At 38.1% G+C, this 22,057-nt stretch overlaps 2 protein-coding genes across 2 annotated transcripts in view; both read right to left on the bottom strand.

Annotated features, from left to right (window-relative positions):
* Positions 1–22,057, bottom strand: part of LOC125786735 (cyclin-dependent kinase 5 activator 1-like) — an 832,135-nt gene that overhangs the window by 696,744 nt on the left and 113,334 nt on the right. The window lies entirely within an intron of this gene.
* The window catches only part of antxr2a (ANTXR cell adhesion molecule 2a), a 104,480-nt gene that overhangs the window by 62,346 nt on the left and 20,077 nt on the right, over positions 1–22,057 (bottom strand). The window contains exons 7-12 of the mRNA XM_022664850.2: positions 21,957–22,037; positions 18,198–18,258; positions 17,927–18,022; positions 15,730–15,799; positions 6,303–6,381; positions 5,682–5,777 (exon numbers count right to left, since the gene is read on the bottom strand). Coding sequence (XP_022520571.2) covers positions 5,682–5,777; positions 6,303–6,381; positions 15,730–15,799; positions 17,927–18,022; positions 18,198–18,258; positions 21,957–22,037 — 483 coding nt within the window. The remainder of the gene's footprint in view (positions 1–5,681; positions 5,778–6,302; positions 6,382–15,729; positions 15,800–17,926; positions 18,023–18,197; positions 18,259–21,956; positions 22,038–22,057) is intronic.

Genomic DNA, 22,057 nt, shown 5'->3' with positions numbered 1-22,057 from the left:
CTGAAATGTATTTTATTTATTTATTCTATATTTAATCATTTTCTGTATGATTACTGTTCAATCACAAAGCTTTCTTCCAGACTCCATTTACACATAGGTACTTAATGTAATTAGTATTTAAACTGTGTCCTGTTAATATTTTAACCACATGCATTTATACTTGTTAGTCAAATGGTTAATCAGACTGAAATCAAATTGCTGTGTGGAATGAAATGAAATCATGAATCATTTTTTGGGTCAAATAATTTAAACTGAAATCCATTTTTTTCTTTGAGTAACACAAAAGCATCATAAAAAGACATTTCAGTTGTGTAACTTAGGCTTTGGTAAAAAATAGAAACAAAATGTATGAAAAAAATTTAAAAAGGGTTCTGTAAAATTCAGTTTTGCATTAAATGTATCATGTCAGCGCAAAGCTGGGTATTGAAATTCGATACCAAAAAGGCACTGAAAATCTCGGTGCTACTGAGTACCGAAAAAAATTGATGCCTGTTCCGATACTTTGTATGAGACAAGCATAAACATAAAAAAAAAACAAAGAGCGTGCACAGCGCGTGCAGAAACACAGTGAGCATGTTCACGGTGATCATTCAAACTGTCCACACAACACGGCTGTGCTTAAATCTCAGCTGCTCGCTTGTTTGTTCTTGCACTGTCTCTCCCTCTTTCTCACTTGCTTTGTCTCTCGATAACTTGCATCTTTCTCTCACTCGCTCTCTCTGTCTTTCTCTCTCTCTGTCTATCTCTTTCCTGAGATATTATAGTACAGTAAAAAAGCTCTACTGTGTCTGACCTAAACCCGACTACACTATTATTACTGCCCCCCCTTTCACAAATACAGGAAAGTAACTAAAATGATTAAGAATATGAATTTGTAAAAAAGTGATTGACACCACTATTATAATTTAATTTATTTTTTTCAGTATAATGCTGAGATTTGAAAATGCATAAAGCAATTTTTGTAGGAAACATATTTGTAGTTTAAGCAGAAGCAATGATTTTTGTTTTTAATAAAGCGCCACCAACATGCTCACTGTTTGCTCTCATGGTGACAGTATGAGAATGAGATTACTCATGTAGGCTGTTAAAAAATATATATGTTGTGTGAGAACGATTATTGTTTTTTTTTTTTTTTTTTTAGTATTTTTTGGTTACAATTTAGAAAAATTGTATAATATCGAAACTTTTAAAACGATACCCATTCCTACCTAAAACATCTGTACCATACTGAAATGTATAAAATGTCGTAAATTATTTAAATGTTAACAGAATCAAGAGGTTTGATAATTGTAACATTCAGAGACCTGTAAATTGTATTAATACTGTGAATTATCTGTACTTAATAATAAAATAATATAAAAAATTCCCAGAAACCCATGACAAAGTTCTTAATATTATAAACACTATACCATTTATCAGAAACCATCTATCAGAAATCTGAGATGTGTGTTTGGTTTGGGTTTATTTTGGTGTGTTTTAAAGAATCTGCTCATGCAAAATCTCATTTGAATGCATTTTACCAGAATGTTCTCATTAATTAACATGATAATTTTTTGTTCAGTGTGCACAGTTAAACAGGTTTTCTTTACATTAGGCCAGAAAATACACTATATATCTGTGTTTTACTGGCAGCTTCTTCACTATACTGAGAAATCTGCCAGATCTTCCAGTCAGGCTGTAGTTTGAATACAGATACAGACTGGAAACAACTGTGGAAAAAAATCGAAGCTTTATATTTTACATTTAATTATGCTGCAGTGCAAATGTTAGAACATTATTTGGCCTCATACTGTACGTCCACTCAAGCCCCGAAATCATGTCTAACTCAACACCCACACTCACACTGACCTCCAACTTGGCAGAGCAGTGAATCCAGGAAAGAGGAGGGGAAGTGGGTGAGGCTGGGGGGAGGATGGCTGGGTGATTCTGAATATATCTAACTACTGCAAAACTGGCATGGGCGAGTTTAAATATTAACAAAGCACACATGGCCCTTCTCTTCTGCCGGAGGTCCCTGATGGAGGGAGGCAGCAGCTCCTCTACCAAGACAAGCAGGGCCTCGTCCAGACATGCTGCAGGGGGTTTACATTTTAATGCCTTTGTTGGTTTTCCAAAATATGCTTCCATCTCATCCTGGACGAGCTCCCGCCAGGTTCTCAAAGAGAGGTGGCGCATATCATTTTGGGGGCCGCCACAACGCTGATTGCTCTAGTTCCTCTTGCCAGCTTCCAGAAGCGTAGACTTTTTCTAAGCTCGCCATCTGTACAGCGCTCCCCTGGTTAAGCCTCTGAAGTGTTGCTGCATTTTGTTCATTCGAAAAGTGAGAGTAAACTTTCCTGAGTGCATGAGAAAAATGCACTTGTATGTAATATACTGATCATATTAATCAACATTCACGCATTATGATTGTGTGCATGTATTTATATTAATTATTTATCCCTATTAGCTACTAAAAACAAACATTTTGAAACAGAAATTCTACTAAAAGCATATCCTCTTGATACCACAGATTCCCAGGAATCTGGTAAATATCAGTTAATTCCCAGCACTGGTACTGTAAAATTAAGAATTAAGCTCAAGGGGACTGCAAAAATGTGAGGTTAATGTGAATATAACACAAATAAATAAAATCTACAGGGCTCCATATACTGTAAATAAGGTGCCGCCCATTTGTGTTTCTGAGCACAAGAGACTTTAGAGAATTTTATTATGATTTGCATTTGATGACAAGTTACTATCGTGTGCATAACCTGATTTTGTGAACTGAAAACTAAAAACTGTTTTTAATCACTCTTTAACAATAGAATAAAAAAAATATATAGTAAACTAGAAAAGCAGATTTAAGCCTTTTGCTACATAAGTGAATGCAACTTAGTACTGGAAAAAATAAGAGACCATTTTAAAATGATGAGTTTTTATTTTATTTTACCAAATTAAAACCTCTGGAATATAATCAAGAGGAAGATAGATGATCACAAGCCATCAAACCAAGCTGAACTGCTTGAATACTTGCACCAGAAGTGATTAACATAAAGTTATCCAAAAGCAGTGTGTAAGACTGGTGGAGGAGAACATGATGCCAAGATGCATGAAAACTGTAATTAAAATTCAGGGTTGTTCCACCAAATATTGATTTCTGAACTCTTAAAACTTTAAGAATATGAACTTGTTTTCTTTGCATTATTTGAGGTCTGAAAGCTCTGCATCGTGTTTGTTATTTCCGGCATTTCTCATTTTCTGCAAATAAATGCTCTAAATGACTTTTTCTAAATATTTTTATTTGGAATTTGGGAGAAATATTGTCTATAGTTTATAGAATAAAACAACAATGTTTATTTTATTCAAACATAAACCTATAAATAAATAAAAAAAAGAAACTGATTCCGAAAATGAGGTAATCTCTTAATTGTTTCCAGAGCTGTAGTAGCACAAACCTCAGAGTTACACATTAAGCTGTAAGGGTTAAGCTGTAAACTGACCAAGTTGCAACACTTTTCTGTTGCTTACTGAGTGTGTGGGAAAGTGCATTGTTGCTCTGAGCTGTTGCAGCACAGGATTGAATTTCTCATTTGAACTATGTTTGACTTGATCAAAGAGAAGATCAGGATGTGGCAGGGCTGCTTGCTTTGCATTGCTCCACCTCCCTTTTGTGTAAAGTTGAAAAGTTCAGGTGTACTCATATTTTTACCATTTAGAATCAGATCAGATATATATACACAGAACTCTGCACACTGGAGCCTAGAATACAGCTGGTTTAACAACTGGTTTGAGAAACTATTGGTCAGGGGGACACTTTTAAGAGGGTAAAATTCATGGGTGACTCTTAATGTTTGAATTATAAAAAAAAAAAAAGAAATAAATATTATTATATTAATATTTGTATGAGAACAACAATTGAATGTTCAAAATGTTAATAAAATACACTGTTATTTTGATTAATTTGTTCAAGTTGAATGTTAGTCTGTAATATATATTGGTTAAAGGACCAATATGTAATTAATTTTCAGTAGTAAATGATAAAATGATCAGGATGTATCATCAGATATTAAGGAAACATGTTGAGTGTGAGCACTGGCAGCTGTTGTCAGCAGGGCTTCAGCAGTACGTTCCTATTTTAAGTGTTCACTACGTCCTGGATTTTGTGTTTGTTTTGTCCTCTGTCTCTGCCTGCTGCATGTTCCCCAACACTAACTCCACCCCCGAGGTTGCCAGCCGTAACACTACACTACAGCGATCGGTGCTGCAGCAAAGGAGCTAGCAGAGCTGCTTCAGTTAAACCTCAGCTGCTACACAGCCTAAGAAAGCCTCAGCATGTCTCAAAAAAGCTCAGTGACCAAAGCAGGAATATAACATATAAGAGTGAATATTGGCAGTGAGTTTGAAAGTTGGAGATTCAAAAAGACGACAAGACCGACCCAGAGCTGCTACTTTTCTCCCGAACAGGTAAGCTAACTGGCAAGCTAATTTAGTCAGATAACTTATCAGCACCACCAGGGTAGCTTACTAGGGACTAGAGCTATCTCTCACGCGGGGCACAACCGCTCCGACCGCAGTGCTCCCTCGGGCGGGGCATAGCCGACAGTGGCGCTCCCTCACGCGGGGCACAGCCGACCGCGGCGCTCCCTCGTGTAAAATACATTGCTGTATTTCTCCTCTCGCTCGTACTCTAAGTTCTCTGCCTCTCCTACTACTCTAAACTTTGTGTAGATTGTGTAGATTCAGCCTGTTGAATTTGGCAACCCGAGGTAGTTTCGTGGCTGGGGAGGGGTGGGCGGGGCAGACTACTCTCTGTGGTGATTTGAAAATGGACTGCTGTAGCCATTTCACACACTCGCTCTCAGTTCCTACAGAATGTACCTTTAAACACTACTTATCTTTAATCGTAGACACCTTCATGGACACCTTTAAGAAATTCTAACTCACTGTCACTTGTCTCTTACAGTCCAAAAATGTCCATTATAGGTGTATTGTGGTTGTGGGTTGGTGTAGCGCTGTGGATAACTCCACTACCTTCCAATGAGCTATCACACTCTGTGGCAGATTGGGGTTCAATTCCTGCTCTGGGTGACTGACTATAATGCATTACACCAATATGAGTCCTTGGGCAAGACTCCTAACACTACACTGGCCCACCTCTGTAATAGGAATAACACTGTAAGTCACTGTAACACTGGATACGAGAGTCAGCTAAATGCTGTAAATGTATTGAGTCTTTTCATGGCAAGTACATCAAAGGGTTTGAGGTCCACACAACACTGCAAATACAAATGTCATGCATTTTTCACATCTCGTTGCATGTTCTACAAACATCAACAGATCAGTGCATATGAAATCATTTTTAAAGATCAAACATGATTTTTAATTAAGATCAAATTTAGGCACAATTATGTCAATTCGTGTTTGAATCCAGAGATTACCGCTTCTGACTATATTTTGTATTTGATCTCACATTACTTCCTGTTTTAGATGGTCTATAAATGTTGATTTTTTTTTAAATTATTGAGTAAAAGCTGCTTCTTGGAGTGCAGACATTGGAAATTTACACAGAGAACACTGATTGAAGCAAACTGTAACCAATATACAAAACAAAAAATAAAGGGAAGAAAAAGTGTGTTAAACAGGAAGGAGATGATGTGCTACTTTTAGAAGGTCAACGTGCAAACTAACACTCTAACACTCACCACAGTGCAGCAGAGAGGCCAAAACCACCACATGAGAGCCAGAGCCAGAAGCAGCAACAGCACCAGGAACACAATGAGGACCACCGTACCATCCGACTGATAAAACACAAATACACATTTCAGCTACCTCTCATTTGATTTTCTGCACAGAGTACCATTATCATGCGTTCTAATGAAATCATGGCAAATAAGAAAACTACTAAATGTAAATATTTAGTTCATTTTTTTTATCTGCTACTTTTTAGATAGGCTAGCAGTGGAACAAGAAAAAACCTGGAATTACTGAGCACAGAGACATTAGTCCCCTTTGACTAGACGCCCCAAACACACACTTAAACCTAGGCCACTTAAGCATAGTCTTCAGATGTCTGACATCAGATAGCAGGTATCGAGCAACATGACTAAAAACAGTTTTGTTTGTAGGGTGGGACAATAGCTATGTTTAAAAATATACAGATGTGATAAAAATCTACCTTTCATTAAATTCCCCTTAGAGTTCAGAATATTGGTACAATGTCCAAAAAAAGACATGAAATGATCACAATAAATGGAAAAATGGTACGGGTTGCTCATTTTACTGTGGTTAAATTTAGGTATAGAATAAGTGTAAATCTCACTCACACAAGTTGAGGCAGTGATTGTGAAAGGACTTGTGATATATGACGTCCCACCATTCAAGCTGACGAGTACCTCCATAGTTCTGTGGAAAGATTGAACAAATAACAAGGTTAAACAATTAATTTAAAACAGTTAAAAAAGCTTGAACCCCCAAGAAAGCTTTGGATGATATGGTTCTTTCACAGATAACTACAGAAGTTGCTGGATGGTAGACATGTCAAGTCTAATTTTCGACCATGGTTCTTAAAAAGGTAGGAAGGGAAAAGAATTCCTATCACTTATTTACAGAAGACGAAGCCGGAAGGTGCTTGCAATTAAGTCGCTAATGATGAACGGCATTGTAATTTCCATATGTCTATTATGCGAGAGACAATTACCATGGGGCTAATGAGAATCCACGACCACGAAATCGACTGAGTGAACGCCTGAGATCCCTCCAAAAATGAGGAAATTAGAAAAAAGAGGCCATACCGTCTATACATGCGAGTTGCGGTTACGGAAAAAACAAGAGCGTTTGGTCATTGATACTGTCTAAGCAAGCAGCTCATCTCTAAAAAATACTTAACTACATTAAGAAACTTGATATATTTGAACTGAATTTTGCAGAAAAATGCCCAACCCAGTTTGGTTTCATGCAGCTCTGAAGTGTTTTTGTACTGGATGTCTGTAGTCTGGCTGTAACCTGGTCCGTCGATTCTCTGTGAGAATCCATCTCTCTCGCAGGTTCTTGCATGTTAACTAGATGCGTCTACTACTAAATGGATGAGAGGAGAGGCTAATTTAGCTGACATATTCGATACATGCAAATGCTGGGCAGGTTGTTAATCAAGCTGGATATGTGGACACTGGATATGTGGGGGCGGGTTGCTTCAAATGTGTTGAATCGAACATTTGGAGACAGAATCTTCTGGCAGTGTCTTTGCAATTTTTTCTTCTTTAATGACGTCATACATTTGTTCTCTATTTTTCTGCATATACAGAACCACAGTCCAAGAACTATTAAGCTTGATGGATGCGCCCTTGAGGGAATGTTAACCTTAAATGATCCAAATAATCATTCACTCAGCCTTTTATGTGGACGTATGCCTGACACTACTGTTAACATACAAAGTCAGTTGTCATAGGTACTGAACCCTCCAGCATCCCTGAAGCCTGATCTGTTTATAATAAAAAAAAAGCTCTAATGATGATGAGAACTTCCATCCTTGAGCCAAAACTTCATACTTCACAAGTGCTGAAACTTACAGAAATCATACCCATGTGAAAATAACACTCTTATACCATGTGCAAGACATGTTGCAATGCTCCTTGCTATCTTACACCCCGCCAACTGTCTACTTACATGCCTTGCACCTGCGCTGTTTAAATAGCAAAGATGCTTGTGAATAAATCCACACTGATGGGCATAGTGGTCCAGAAATTAGGGGTGTTCAGCTAAATTTCTGGCTTATTGATATCTTGGCAATGGAAATACCAAGATACAGGTGCGATACTGACTGATTTAAACCCTGACAACAGTTAACTGTCAGACGTTTATTCCTATCTTGGCAGCGCAGACGCACCGCACTCTCAGCACACATAGCCCCCCGCTCATTACACATACAAGGACACGCAGCAGTGCACAGACCCATGGTTAATTAAGAGAATTAGTACATGCGTTTTGTGCATTTAGAGCTGCGTAAGGCGTACTTTTTCTGTAGTTACAAAACCAACGTCAAGCTGAGCGGAGCATGGTTGACAGCTTGCCTATAGATGGATAAAATAAGGTCGTAGAGCTTAGATCAGGCATGGGCAGAGAATCTAAACTCGAATATACACCACACATTTAATCACTGTACCAATAAAATACTGTAATATCACAATAATAGGCCACTGTATTTTTATTACAGCAAATATTACACTACTTTAAAGGGCAATTACTGTATTCATTTTAACATGTAAAAAAATACAAATAAAGTGACTAAATAATAAATAATTATAAATAATTATTAGTAAATAATTATATACAGTAACACAAATTTAATATAATAATATAATAATGTAACATAATAATATAATAATTTTATTTAATAACATTTTAAAACATTGGTACTAAACAAAGATACAACAACACTGTCCTGAACATTAAAAAAAAAGATAAAAAGAAACATTTCTGAATGCAACACACTATATATAAGCTGGCAAAAGTAAAATAAGTGGACAGTTTACCTAATGGAGTTAGTTAGTTGTATTTGCTAGCTAGCTAGCTAGCGATATGGCCGGAAACACAACATTTATACAGTAATGTTACATTTATACAGTAAAGTTGCTCGCTTAGCATTAGCAAACTGAGGTAACCGACCACTGGCATATGACTGTTAAAGCTGTTAAGCTGTTAAACGACTGACTGCTGTTCTTTTTACGTTTCAGATACATACTACATAGCTTTCTGTGTCTATATACATTTATAAAGGATGTAAAGTTGTTTTTTGTTTGTCTGCATAGTAATAAAAACTAGTAATTGATTAGTAAATAATGGAAAGTCTACCATTAGCAAAGATGGATTATTGTTTAAACTGCCGACAAAGAAATGCTATTTACAAATTACCGTACTTCAATTCACAATAAAAATATATTTACTGTAGAATTCATCATCCACCCCTTATCTACAGTAATATTCTATATACAGATTCTACAGCATAAACTTGTTCATTATACAGTGCATTACACCACAGATAATTCCGGGCTGTGAGGTGTTTTATAAGTGGCATTATTAGTCAGTAATGCACTGCTCTCCATGTATTACTCCACCACATACAGGTAACCTATCAATGATGCAGCACTTACAAACCAAACAGCGCAGCTACAAACAGAGCAGCAATGGAACTATTTTAACTCGCTGCATTTTTATAACCAAACAGATCTTTTTTTCTCGTCCTCTTTAACTCAACATCTTTCAATAAACAGTGAAAATGGAACTGTGTGTATAATCACAATACTACACTCGAGGTTTGTGTAATATTGGCACTGCTGTGCTGATCTACGACACTCAGCAGTGCCAATATTACAAGTTATAGCACTCCCTCTAATGTATTATTGCTTAATTATATATTGTAAAAACTACAGGAATTTACAGAAAGTTACACTTTGCCTATTAAAAAGTAGGATGATTCTGAGAAGAACCAGGTGCATCAGTCTGCTGAAATTTCCCACACTCTACAGAGAGGATTCCCATCAACAGCTTCTCAAACCGATGTTCGAACAGTCCCAGATGTCTTCTGTCTTTTGTGGAACACAGACTTTGCAGCAAGATTGAAAGATGCTGTGACAGTGGCAGATGTTGAATAGGCAAAAGGTCCCTTAAGCTCCGGGAACATGGACGTGAAAAAGTACCCTCAATGATGAAATAGCCACTCAAAGCATCACAAGAGACTTCCAGAGAAACTGTTGGGTTCAGTTTGGCATCCGAATCCACATAGTGATGTAGAGTGATAGTGATGTGATGCAGCTGGACTAACCAACGCTGGTGTCACTAATGGCTTTCAAACTCTCTTTAAATATGTGAAAATGAATGATGTCAATTATTTACGACCCTGCTTATGCGTCAACCAGCCCTTGCAATCTGTAACACAACAGCAAACAAGACTGACCGAGCTCAGGGAACAAGTTATGGCCCTCTGAGCACATTATGAAAGGCTGGAAGACATTATAAAAATCTTAATGTTAGTAGTTTAGAAGGCTGATTTAAAACACTCAATGACAAAGTGATACAGCTATAGTTAAAGCAAAAGTTTAAGTTTAAGACGGTTAGAGACCTTTATGCTGAGAAGGAATAATTTAATCAAGCATGTGGAAGAGTACTTTTAATAGTTCTTTGTGTTGTGGTGCGGTCCCCTTTGCCACAGTTGCTTAGGTCAGTGTCAGATCCTCTTTCAGAGTCTGTGCCACTTAGTGGGTCACTTAGGTGCTTAAACCCTACGAGGTACCCCCTAAAACCTAAGACCTCTCTGTTTTTAGAATTAATATATTATAAATATTGCAGGGATGATTATGGCAGCAGATTAATTAAAATATTAACTAAAATAATATGTTCCATCTCCACTCATAAACAATCCTGAACTCAATTAAAAAGAATAATAAATGTAGTCAAATTTCAAGAAACTTTTTAGTTTAGTTTTGGATAAATGTTAAAAAAATAACAAATAATGAATTGAACCAGTTTATAAAATGCAATATAGGAAGGCCACGTTCACACTACAAGTAAAGTCGCCCAAACATATGAGGTCATTTACCTTGCTATACTGTTACTAAAATCATCCCTCACTGCTGTTGTCCATTTTTATTTGTTTCTGCGATCCCTCAAATCTTATCTGTGTTTTTGCTGTTCACATTGCCACACATATCACATTTACGTTACATATAAAGAGAAAGATTTGCTCACAATCATGATCATGACCACATCCATCTCGCTTCCTCTTCTAGGCCTTGCATAAATCTCACTCACAAGATAACACCTCACATCTTATACAGGTGTGGGCATTCCCAAGCCGTCCCCTGAGTTTACATAATGTTTTCCCATGACTTAATAAAAACGGCAGTGTATTTAGCATTTCTTAAATAATGTTTCCTAAGTTAATTTTTTTACAAGGCTTTTGGCTCGTAGTTATTTTTTTTAATGTAATATAACATTTGCAAAATGTTAGAGGAATTCCAAACCTTTGCACAGTTGTGTGTAATACGTTCAACAGAGCGAAAGTGAGCGCCACCTTCTATTTGGACCATGATTAACATCTTACACATTGGCATATATTCCACTTTTACTTGAATTAGCATCCCTCTATCAAGCACGGCGTGAGGAAGGCAAGCGTGCCATGTTGTCTGGGCATGGCTCCAGATGGAAATGGAATGGCAGCCGGCACCTGCGTAAGCGATCGGATCGATTATTGATGAGCATTGCTCCGCTTGCTTGCACTGCTAGCAGGTGTCAGGCCTGTCCCCTCAGTTATTTTTCTTCTTCCACCGTTGTTGTGAAAACGCAGGTGAGGACATGCCTCTGCCAGTGCTCAGCTCTTGGTCGCCCCTTTGGCCAGGGCCCAGAGGGGCGGGGCCAGCCCATACTAATGGGGAGGCCGACAGATGCCGCGGATCCTCGGTCGACAACGTAGCAGCTGTCACTGCAGATGAGGCCTTGATAACCAGCACTTACGCCCTGGACTGAAAGGACCATAGAAACTCTCGGATGAGCCAAGTCTGCTTGACACCAGACTTGCTTGAGTCTGGAGAATCTGTAGTGCTTTTTGAGAACACAACATCTCGTCAAGTAGTATAACGGCACCTGTCAATCGGTATACATTATAAAATATTAGGCAGCAAGTGAACAGTTAGTTCTTGAAGGTGATGTGCTGGAGGAAAAATGAGCAAGTGTAAGAATCTCAGATAAGATCAAGGTTCAGATTGTGATGGCTAGACATTTGGATCAGATCATCTTCCAAACATTAGGCAGGTCTTGTATGATGTTCCAGATAATTAGTGGTCAGTACCTACCAAAGTGATTCCAGGAAGGACAGTGTGTGAACCGGCAGCAACTTACATGACTTAAAAGATGAGAAGTAGATCAAAATACTACAACATGCCTACAGATGTCTTGCAGAGTTCATTCATTGATGGCTTAAGGACAAAGGGTGTTAATACACTTGTCCCAAATAAATAAGTCTGCACTGATTCTGGGATTGTAGATCGACCATGTGTCAATTTTCTGCTTGTATGGATGCAAGGATACATGGCACTTCATTGTGCAGGAACTCCTCCAAACAACGATCCATTCTTGTATGATAAGATATTTATCCATGCAGGCCAGTAAAAGACAAGCATTTATTACCATGTTGTCAGTACCCACAAGGCTGAGCTTATCACAGAAACCTCACTCCAGTCCTGCACAAGTTTTATTAGGCAAACACCGACGGAATGGGATGTAACACAATAAGTTAAAATAGTCATGTTACAAAAAGAACTAATCATGCAACCCCACACATTGCACAGGGAGCAGACAGGAGCAGATACCTGCAGTGGACCACATTAGAGTCAGCTTAAAGCAAACCCCAAACCATACATTTCAGGAGGATCAGATATCGGTGCTCTGACCTGCTCCTGGGCTCAAAAACAACTTTTACACTTAATCAAAAGTACTGAACTTGCGGAGCAATAGTACATTCAGGACTACGGTTCTCCTAAAGACTCAATTTCTCAGCATTCTCAGCCCATGAACTACAATGACTTAGCTGAACACATGACTCTGCAGCGTTCAGCGTCGCCCACCTTCTGACTGCTCATTTCCCACACCTGTTTTTGTTAGTATAAATAGTCCTCTGTTTCCTCTGTTCCCAGAGTTTACAAGCTCTGTTACAACGCGTTTTCCTTGCTCTTTTGCCTTATTGTTACCGATCCGTTTTCTGCCCTTTGTTTACTTTCTTGTTCTGCTGTTGATCTTTAGTTATTGACCTTGCTTTCCTCTCTGACTACTCTCTTGCCTAATCCCTTTAATCCTGATTGTTTCACCATGTACCGACCATGCTTGTGGCTTACTACGTTCTGGTATGTTGTTACTTATTGCTGCCCTGTTGTTCACTAGTTATACATTGTACACCAATCCCTTTGGGATCTGTGTTTACAATAAACCTGTGTTTTTCAATCAGCACTTGTCTCACCTTGTCCTATCCCAGGTGACAAGTAAATGCTCTCAGGTCCAGAAAATAGAATGGATTTGTGGCCACCAAATAAACCCAGTGAGAGCTGCAATGTCACCAGCTACATTGCGAGGATGGGGGCTGTGGTGGTAGACCAGGTACCATTTACCAAAATACCTTCAGAGTAGAGTACATTAGTGTGGTCACCATGCAGTGGAAAAGCCCCATTAGACATGGTATCTGTGGTCACTAATTTAGCTGCTTTCAAACTAGGGACCAGGAAAACCTGGGGGGCCACAATGGGGCGTCGAGGGGGGGGGGCTCATGTGGCATCTCTCCTGTATATCATTTTTAGTTCGTAATGACACTTACCTTCCACAAAGTGGGTCTCCAACTAAAAAAGTTTAAGAACCGCTGCTAATCAATTGAATCCATTAAAACAAGATGGTATTTTGCTGCTGGCACAAAAGAGTGCTACTGCATACATCACTTTCATCTCTAGACTGGCCTCCCATACTTACTGCTCTAATCGAATGTGGTGGGCTTCCTCAGGCACAGTAGGCAGATGGAAAGAGAGAGAGAAAGATCCTTCCCGCTCGCAGACAAGATGCAGGTGGTATGTGATGCCAATTGTCAGGGCATGGTGAATTATTTAAATGGAAGCGTAGAAATGGGAATCGCTGCATCTGTCGCACATCCTTTTAGAGCCCTCCACCAGATGTGTTTACTCGCTGCTCATAGCAGCTAACTACTTAATGGGTCATAGTCGGCAGCCAAAAGTTAATTAAGCACGCCTTTTAAATAGCGTTCACCTACAGGGGTTCTGCTGTTATAACACACTGCACAAGTCTTAGCATAAGCTCACAGAGACTGTTGTTCAGTGATAAGAATGGGGGACTCATACTCATCAGCACACTGTTACTGCACCCAGTGTAGGAGCATAGAGGGCTACAGTATTAGTCAGCAGAAATACTGTGGCATTCAGAAGTTAAAATCAATTTAATTAGAGAACACCTGAATTCAAAAACAATTGTAGACTGAAGACACAGATGAAAAGGTGAACACATTCACTATAAAAAAAAATAGTTGAACCCAGAAGGCAGTGGATTGCAATGCTATTCAGAAGAAAGATAAAGGTTACCAGTATAAACAAATGCTAAAAATTTAGACTGATACGGGCAATACCTATTAAGCTACATGTGTAACATGCCAAACATGCCAGATGCTGTGTCATAAAGTTGTAGAGGTTCCTAATGGTGTCCTACAATAATCAATCCCATGCAGTTCTAGCAGCTTCTGCAGTAGGAGAGGAGTGTTTGGTAGCATATACAACAGCATCCCACACCTTTTTATTAAGGAATAGGCCTTGTGATGGTGCAGCTGGCCATGGTATAGTATGTGGGACAGCATTGACTTGTTCGACATATGATGCACAGCAACAAACCATTTGTCTAGGCTCTAAACTTAGTGCTTCCCCCATATATGAATATTTTGATCATCTCCACCAAGACAAAAAGGGGGCTCATCACTTGACCTGCTGCAACTCTAAGTCACTCCAAGACTACACGAGTGCCAACCAAGTTTCATTTGGGTCATTGTTGCGGAGCTGTTAACTTGTTGTTTCTGAGGCTGGTAACTCCGATGAGCATATTCTGTGCAACAGAGGAATCTCTTGCTCTTCCTTACCTGGGATCATCCTGATAAGAGCCAGTTTCATCATAATGTTTTAATAAAAATACCTAGTTCAGTAGTTCTTGCCATTATATGGATTAGAACATTACTCGAATAGCTCTATTCACTGTATACCATTAACTCTACCTCTTCACAACTTTACAACTGAGTCTCTTAAACACATTAGAAGAAAAGAAACAAGTTCAGCACAGCTGTTAACTGGAAACCATTCCAGGTGACTCTACCTCATAAAGCTGATCGAGAAAATCCAGCCATGATGCAAAACTGTCATGTAAATGTATTTATATGTAAAATATAAAACATATTCTGGTTTGTTTTCCATGTGTTTTTCTTCATAGTTTGGATAAATTTACTATTAATCTACACTGCATGATATTTTAAAGAATTAAAAACACTGAATTTAAGGTAACTAATCTTTTGACTGGCACTGTGTATATATACAGTGCATGCAATGAAGCAAATTAAAAATTGGAGCCTTAATTCCTGTCATAATTGACTCTTTTTACAGACCCTGTAGCATATTAGATTTTTTTTTTTTAAATTTTTTAGTGTTGTTTCAGTGTTTTAAGCAGATGTTTGAAAAAATAAACCAGAATTTCTCGAATTAAAGAAAGTACTGTAGTTAATGTCTTATAAGCTAGACAGAGAGATAAATAAGAACTGGCTAGAGGTACAGAGTTTGGTTTCAGATCAGAAAGAAATTTACTTTTTCCATTCACTAAGCTCATAAACAGAAAGCATGTTGTACATTGAGCTGGAGAATTTTCAATTAAAAATTGAATATTAAAAAGCCTAAATAAGAAATACTGAATCAGCATCTTGTCTGGGCACTTTAATAATATAGTGATGGACTAAGTGTAGCAGAACGACTGACATAAACGCTTCATTTGACTTTCAGACTCCTGTTGACCTCAGCTGTTAGGAATGCTTCCTTCATGGCAAACAAAAACACAGAGCAGCTTAATGACTAATGCTTATTTCCCTCCTCTCTCTCACACACACACACACACACACACACGCACACACACACACACACACACAAGCATTATTTATTCTGGTCCCTTTTGAATACTCACTGTCCCACATATTGCAGCACCGGTGCAGGACACAGCACGTAGTTATTTCTCACTGTGGTTGGCTTCTGATCTGGAAAATAAAGCAGAACACGTTCATGAGACGCCTTCATACTAGCTGGAGAATAAGACTCCAGGATGTACAATATTCCAGCATTTGTCACTGTGCCGGAGCTCACCACGACTGCTGACATGTGCAGTGCAGCTCAGAAACCAGAAGGCCAGCGTAAGCTTTTTCCATAACCATTAAAGAGTTAAAAGCTGAACTGTTTAACAGTCACTAGACAAGGTTTCTAAAACGGAGTGAAAAGTACTTCCTGTTTGGTTTCATTTAGAAAAATTAGGAAGAGACACATGCATTCCATATGAGGATCTTCTCTCTGATCTAATAATAACGCGACACTGATAAAAGCAGAACGGTGTCATGAGTGAGAGACTGAGTGATGCGGCTCTGTTTAGTAGGAATGTGGTTTTGATTTTCATAACACTCAAATTGTAAGTATCATCATAATGCATTTTCACACATGCATCAGCAAAGGAAGCTAGTTAGTGTTTTAATGCAAGACTTATCAAGATGTGCCCTAAGAGGCCATTTAATTTGGTCTTTCAGAAAGGACCAAAGCCCCCACTTCTTCCAATAATGGACCAAACATTTAGTATACAGTATATTGTATAAATATAATTTCAGGCCAATTAAAAATGATAAAGCTTATTACAGCACAAAAGCAAAGTTAGAAAACAAAGTTCTTCTCAAATTTTTACAAATGATTCTCAGTATCAGTCAAACATTTGGACACACTGTATTCCATGTTTTTATTTATTTATTTACTTAATTTATTCTCTACATTGTAGATTAATAATAAAGACAAGAAATCAATTAAGGCACAAATATAGAATTACATAATAAACAGTAAAAAAGTATTAGTCGTCCACAACCCCCTGACTTAAACCTGATGAACTGAGATGATGATTTGAGGTGATTTGGGATGAGCTGGAACTTCACAATGTGAAGAAAAAACAGCAACTATTATTGTTCAACACCTCTAGGAATTCCTTCAAGATGCTGAAAAAACTATTCCAGATGACTCTCCCTCATGAAGACTCTGAGATTAAAATACCAAGAGTGTGCAGATCTGTCCTCAAAGATAAATGTGCTGCTTAGAAGAATCTAAAGAATAAAACATATTCTGCTTTGTTTAACACTTTACTGTTAACAAAATAATTCTGCATGTATATTTCTAGGGATATTCGGATATTCGGGTATTCGGATATTCGCTCGTTGAGTAGGTATTTTGGGTGTTTAAGTGGGAAATCTTTTTTTTTTTTTTTTTGGGGGGGGGCCGGGGGTCCGTGGAAAATTTTGCAGTGGATTAAGGGGGCCGCAAATTGCATTTTTTTCCGTACTTTAATTCATTTTTTTAAACGAATATTTGAATATTCGCTACAAATCAGTGTCGAATATTCAGAGCTCAAAAACGCTATTAGGCCCAGCCCTATATATTACTGTATGTTGTACACATATAAGTCAGCATCATATAATGAACACATATGCATGCTATGTGGATTATAAGTATCTTTTCGACAGTTATGCAAAGGTATATACATATGTAAACACATATGTAGCGAATATATGTATTGTTTGTATCTATATATCCTTGTATATATCTTATAGCAGTTTTAACTTTCTTACTGCACCTTTACTTGCTTCTTTTGGAAAAAGCGATTTGAAGGGTGTTTGGACAAGGATGTTTTGGATCTGGGAACGCTGTGGGAGCACGGTGGTGTGCTATTCATCAAAGGAAAGTACTTTTTATCATGTTATACTACACCAAAATCCATTTCACACCAGAGTTCTCCTTTAAAGGTGTACAGGTAATATGTCATAGAAGGCATTACCACCCACAGTGGAAAGCACAGTATGCAGTATGCAGGTCAGTGCTGCATTTTTTTAGCCTTCATGTGGCATTGGCAAATGTCATGGCATATAATTTTAGTTTCTGTCAAATGACTTCTGAAATGTCAGTGTAGCTAAAGGGTCATTAAATGATAAAAATGTGTTATTTATATAGTCTGATATCCCTTATGCAAATGGTTACTCAAGTATGAGATCAAGTATGAGTATTATGATTCTGTATTGAAGTCAGCAGTATCAAGTCACCTCTAATGTAAATGCTTGCATGATTTGCATGACTGTACTTACTGTATTTCATACCGTCCACCGTGAAGCTGCAGAGGACTCCCTCTTTGGCTCTCCCCAGCGTGAACCCGTTCCCTCTTAGGACCATGTCAAAGGACTCTGCGGTATGTAAACCAGATGAGGACATAATGAGAGCCATGCCTGGGCGCCGACCCAACAAAACGGTCTTGTGCACGCACACACACACACTTACAGACACACTCATACACACTGACACTCGAGCACACACACAAACGCATGCACATTAACAAATAGGACCAATGGAACTGCTCACGATTCACACAGACGCTGGACGGCTCCACTGTCAAGACTTCTATGCAGGACTGCTTAAGGATCTGCAAGGCACAAAAAACAGCAAGCCCACCATTTACCATCAGCCTAAATAAATACATGGTCTCCATTCATTCCTCACTGCCCCCACCCCACAGAACACCTAATAGAGACTTTGCATTGCTCATGCTAAGCCATATCTGGCTCAATGAGAAGACTGTCACACAGAGTGCAGCGAGGGGAAGAACTATGTCGGCCGTTATGGGAAAATTATGCGCGCCTGTTCCCTCCTCTTCTGCTCTATTAGAAGCTCCAGGCTGACATTATCATATAAAAAGGCCCGCGTGAGCCCACAGTCGCCTCGGCCATCATCCGTATAAATCAGACGGAGGACAAACTATGCAAATCTCCATACACAACCGGCAAAAAGACAATATTAACCCAAATATATGGTGCTTGGAATCATCGGCGCTGGAGATGAGGCTTCAGTCTCGAGTGGTGGGAGAGTATAAAAAGAACTGATTAAGTATGACGTATGATAAACAAACCCATCATTAGAGGAAGGAAGTAAACATGGCCTTATTCTGGGCCGAGCGTGCTGGAGATGCTGCAGTTACCGCCGTGTTATCTATAGGTCTCTCACCTCTGTATCAGATGGGATGCTGAGCTCATTTCGCATGTCTAATGTGTACACCAGGGTAGATGTGGAGGAAAGAATTAAGCTGTTCTCGCTGCATGAGGAAAAGACTGAATAGGTATTGATAGTGATAACAGACTGGTATTAGATGAGGATATATTTACTGCCTGGTACGAGTGGAACGTTACGTGTATTTATACCAAACCGCCACAAAGAGATCGTATCCGATACTAGGTTAAATTTGATCATTTTAGAAGTTTACAAGCCACCTACAAAGCTTGAACTGTAAGCTGTTGGCTGAACTATAGTTGTTCAGGAGTTTTGCTAGAGTAACTGTTGTCTTGTTTGTCCCCACTTCCTTGTGCTCTAGCTGCTGCGTGTAGAAAGAATGACTTATACAATTGTTTTATTACTCTTCATACTTTATCTCTCACTGTTCTCCTCTTTTTAAAATTTTAAATGACATGAAAATATTAAATTATTTTTGAACCTCAGAATAAATTGGTTTTATACATATGGATACAAATGCAAATTTCTTGTGCTGTTCAAATATAAAATCTATTGGTATCCAAATCCTTGGAGAGTTAGTTACAATAGTTTCAAAATGGTTCTCTAGCCAATCAGGTTGTAAGTGTGAAAAGAACCATTTATCAGTGATAAACATGTGCTTAACTTTTATCATCATGTTTAAATCGTGTACATCTAAAGCTAGACTCAGTTGAGCCTTCTATTTTATTTCTATTCGTCAATTATTATCAATTTGTATAATTAATAGTGACCTGTGTATCCATTTCTAACAACTGTATAAGTTTCCAGGACTTTCCATGACTAGAAAAATAGCATTTAAATTTCCAGGTTTTACAGATTCTTCAAATAAATCTATTTAGTTTCATTTAGCTTACTGTATATGTATATGTACCATTACAGACCACAATACAGAAATTAATAAGAGAAGATAGAATGAGCTGCTCAGTCAATGGTCAAATATACCTTAAATGATATATCTATCAACACTATTCATCTATAGAAAAGCAAAACATCAAACTCAATTTCTGCGTTTTTTTGTGTGTGTTTTTGCAGAAATCTCTCTCAAATCTACTTTAGGCCTTCACTGCAAAGCTGCACAGATGATCTCAAATCCTGGAAATCTGAGCAGAGAGCGACATGAGGCCAACTAGCCCAGCCTCCAGGATTACTAATCACTGGAGAATGCCTATGTTTTGCTGGGCCTGATTCTCCATTTGGCCAAACAGGCTTAGTCAGTAATGAGATGATAGAAGTTTTTTTTTGTTTTTCACTCTTCTCTGGACAAAAACAATCGCATGAAAACATATTTCAATAAATTGGGAGAAAATGCTGTGTTGATCACTGCATGCCGGACACTTTCCAAAATTGATCTCTGCGGATACAGTCAGGCATCCCCAGAGAAACCGCACAGACGTCAGAAATTCTGGATATACTCAAGATGCCATCAGTCTATCAATAACCTGAAGTTAGCACATTAATAACACGTACACTGCTATGATGGAATCCAAGACTGTAGACTGTCAGTCAAATATAGTGACTGAAGCTATAGCTTGGCTGGAGATCTACTGATAGATACATCCACCTGCAGTAATCTAACAAAAGCTAAAACAAAGTGAATGAAGCAGCTGCTTCCCTACATTGTGTCCACTATAACAAGAATCCACAAACTGTATAAATGAGAGTGATGAGCATCTGACCACCACTGACCACATACAATTATCTTAATGCACAGTGATCCTAAACTCACATCTAATTGATGCTATATACTTTCTATAGATAGTCAAGTTTAAGGAATCCTCCTCAAATTACACGTTGCTGATTTTCTAAGTGTAAATATATTTCCAACCTGTACAGAGACAGAGACACTTCTACACATTGTAAAGCATGATTACTTTGCAAAGATTTAACATATTAACAGATCTATAAGTAGTTGCATGTTAAACACATTGGGGCAGAATCCCAAACAGGGATTAATCCTAGTTTTAGTCTACACAGCATTTTCAACGAAGATTTTCCAATAAAAGTAATATTAATGTAGGACTAGGCTTAACCCCTGTGAGAAACCAAACAATTACGCCTTGATGTTCCAAAATCTATTACAAACATCATCTTTTCACTCTGATTTTAAGATATCAACATAATTCCAAATTTTGATTATAAAGCTCTGGAAAAAAATTAAAAGAACACTTCAGTTTCTGAATCAGTTTTTTTTTTCTGATTTAATTAGTTATAGGTATACGTTTAAATAAATTAAACATTGCTGTTTTATTTTATAAACTACAGACAACATTTCTCCCAAATGCCAAATAAAAATATTGTCATTTAGAGCATTTATTTGCAGAAATGAGAAATGGCTGAAATAACAAAAAAAGATGCAGAGCTTTCAGGCCTCAAATAATGCAAAGAAAACAAGTTCATATTCGTAAAGTTTTAGAAAAGAGTTTAGAAATCAATATTTGGTGGAATAACCCTGGTTTTTAATCACAGTTTTCATGCATCTTGGCATGTTCTCCTCCACCAGTCTTACACACTGCTTTTGGATAAATTTATGCCACTCCTCGTGCAAAAAATTCAAGCAGTTCAGCTTGGTTTGATGGCTTGTGATCATCCATCTTCCTCTTGATTATATTCCAGAGGTTTTAAATTTGGTAAAATCAAAGAAACTCAACATTTTTAAGTGGTCTCTTATTTTTTTCCAGAGCAGTATAATCATGTAGTCACAATATGCAATGCATGATTAAATGTAATGTTTATACAAATACACTGGTAAAACCTTGACAACGCCTGACCATACTGTGGCACCCATCTGGCATCCACTTAGCAACACCACAGCAACCTACTCTGTTTTCCACAGTAACCACCTAGCAACCACTGAGCAATACCATAGCAACCCCTTAGCAACTTTACTGAAATCACCAGGGAAATCATAGCAACCACCTGCCAAGATACCAAGGACCACAGATACCATTTAGCAACTAGTCAGCAACACTACTATGGTCATTTTTTTGTGATTCCCAAGCCTTGCTTTTCATTTCAAGTGTTTATTTGCCTAAACATAAATTTGAAAAACATTTATTATATTTACATAAAACAACTTACTGAGTTAACGATTCCTTTAAGAGCCTGAAAGCCGTCTTTGACTGGGAAAACTTGCTCTGGGGTGTCGGCCACTTCAGCCAGCTGTTGGCAGAACATAAGAA

This window comes from Astyanax mexicanus, chromosome 22 (assembly GCF_023375975.1).
Source record: "Astyanax mexicanus isolate ESR-SI-001 chromosome 22, AstMex3_surface, whole genome shotgun sequence".
Taxonomy (NCBI): Eukaryota; Metazoa; Chordata; class Actinopteri; order Characiformes; family Acestrorhamphidae; genus Astyanax; species Astyanax mexicanus.
The sequence above is the reverse complement of the archived record's forward strand: the minus strand, read 5'-3'. Positions and strand labels throughout refer to the sequence as shown.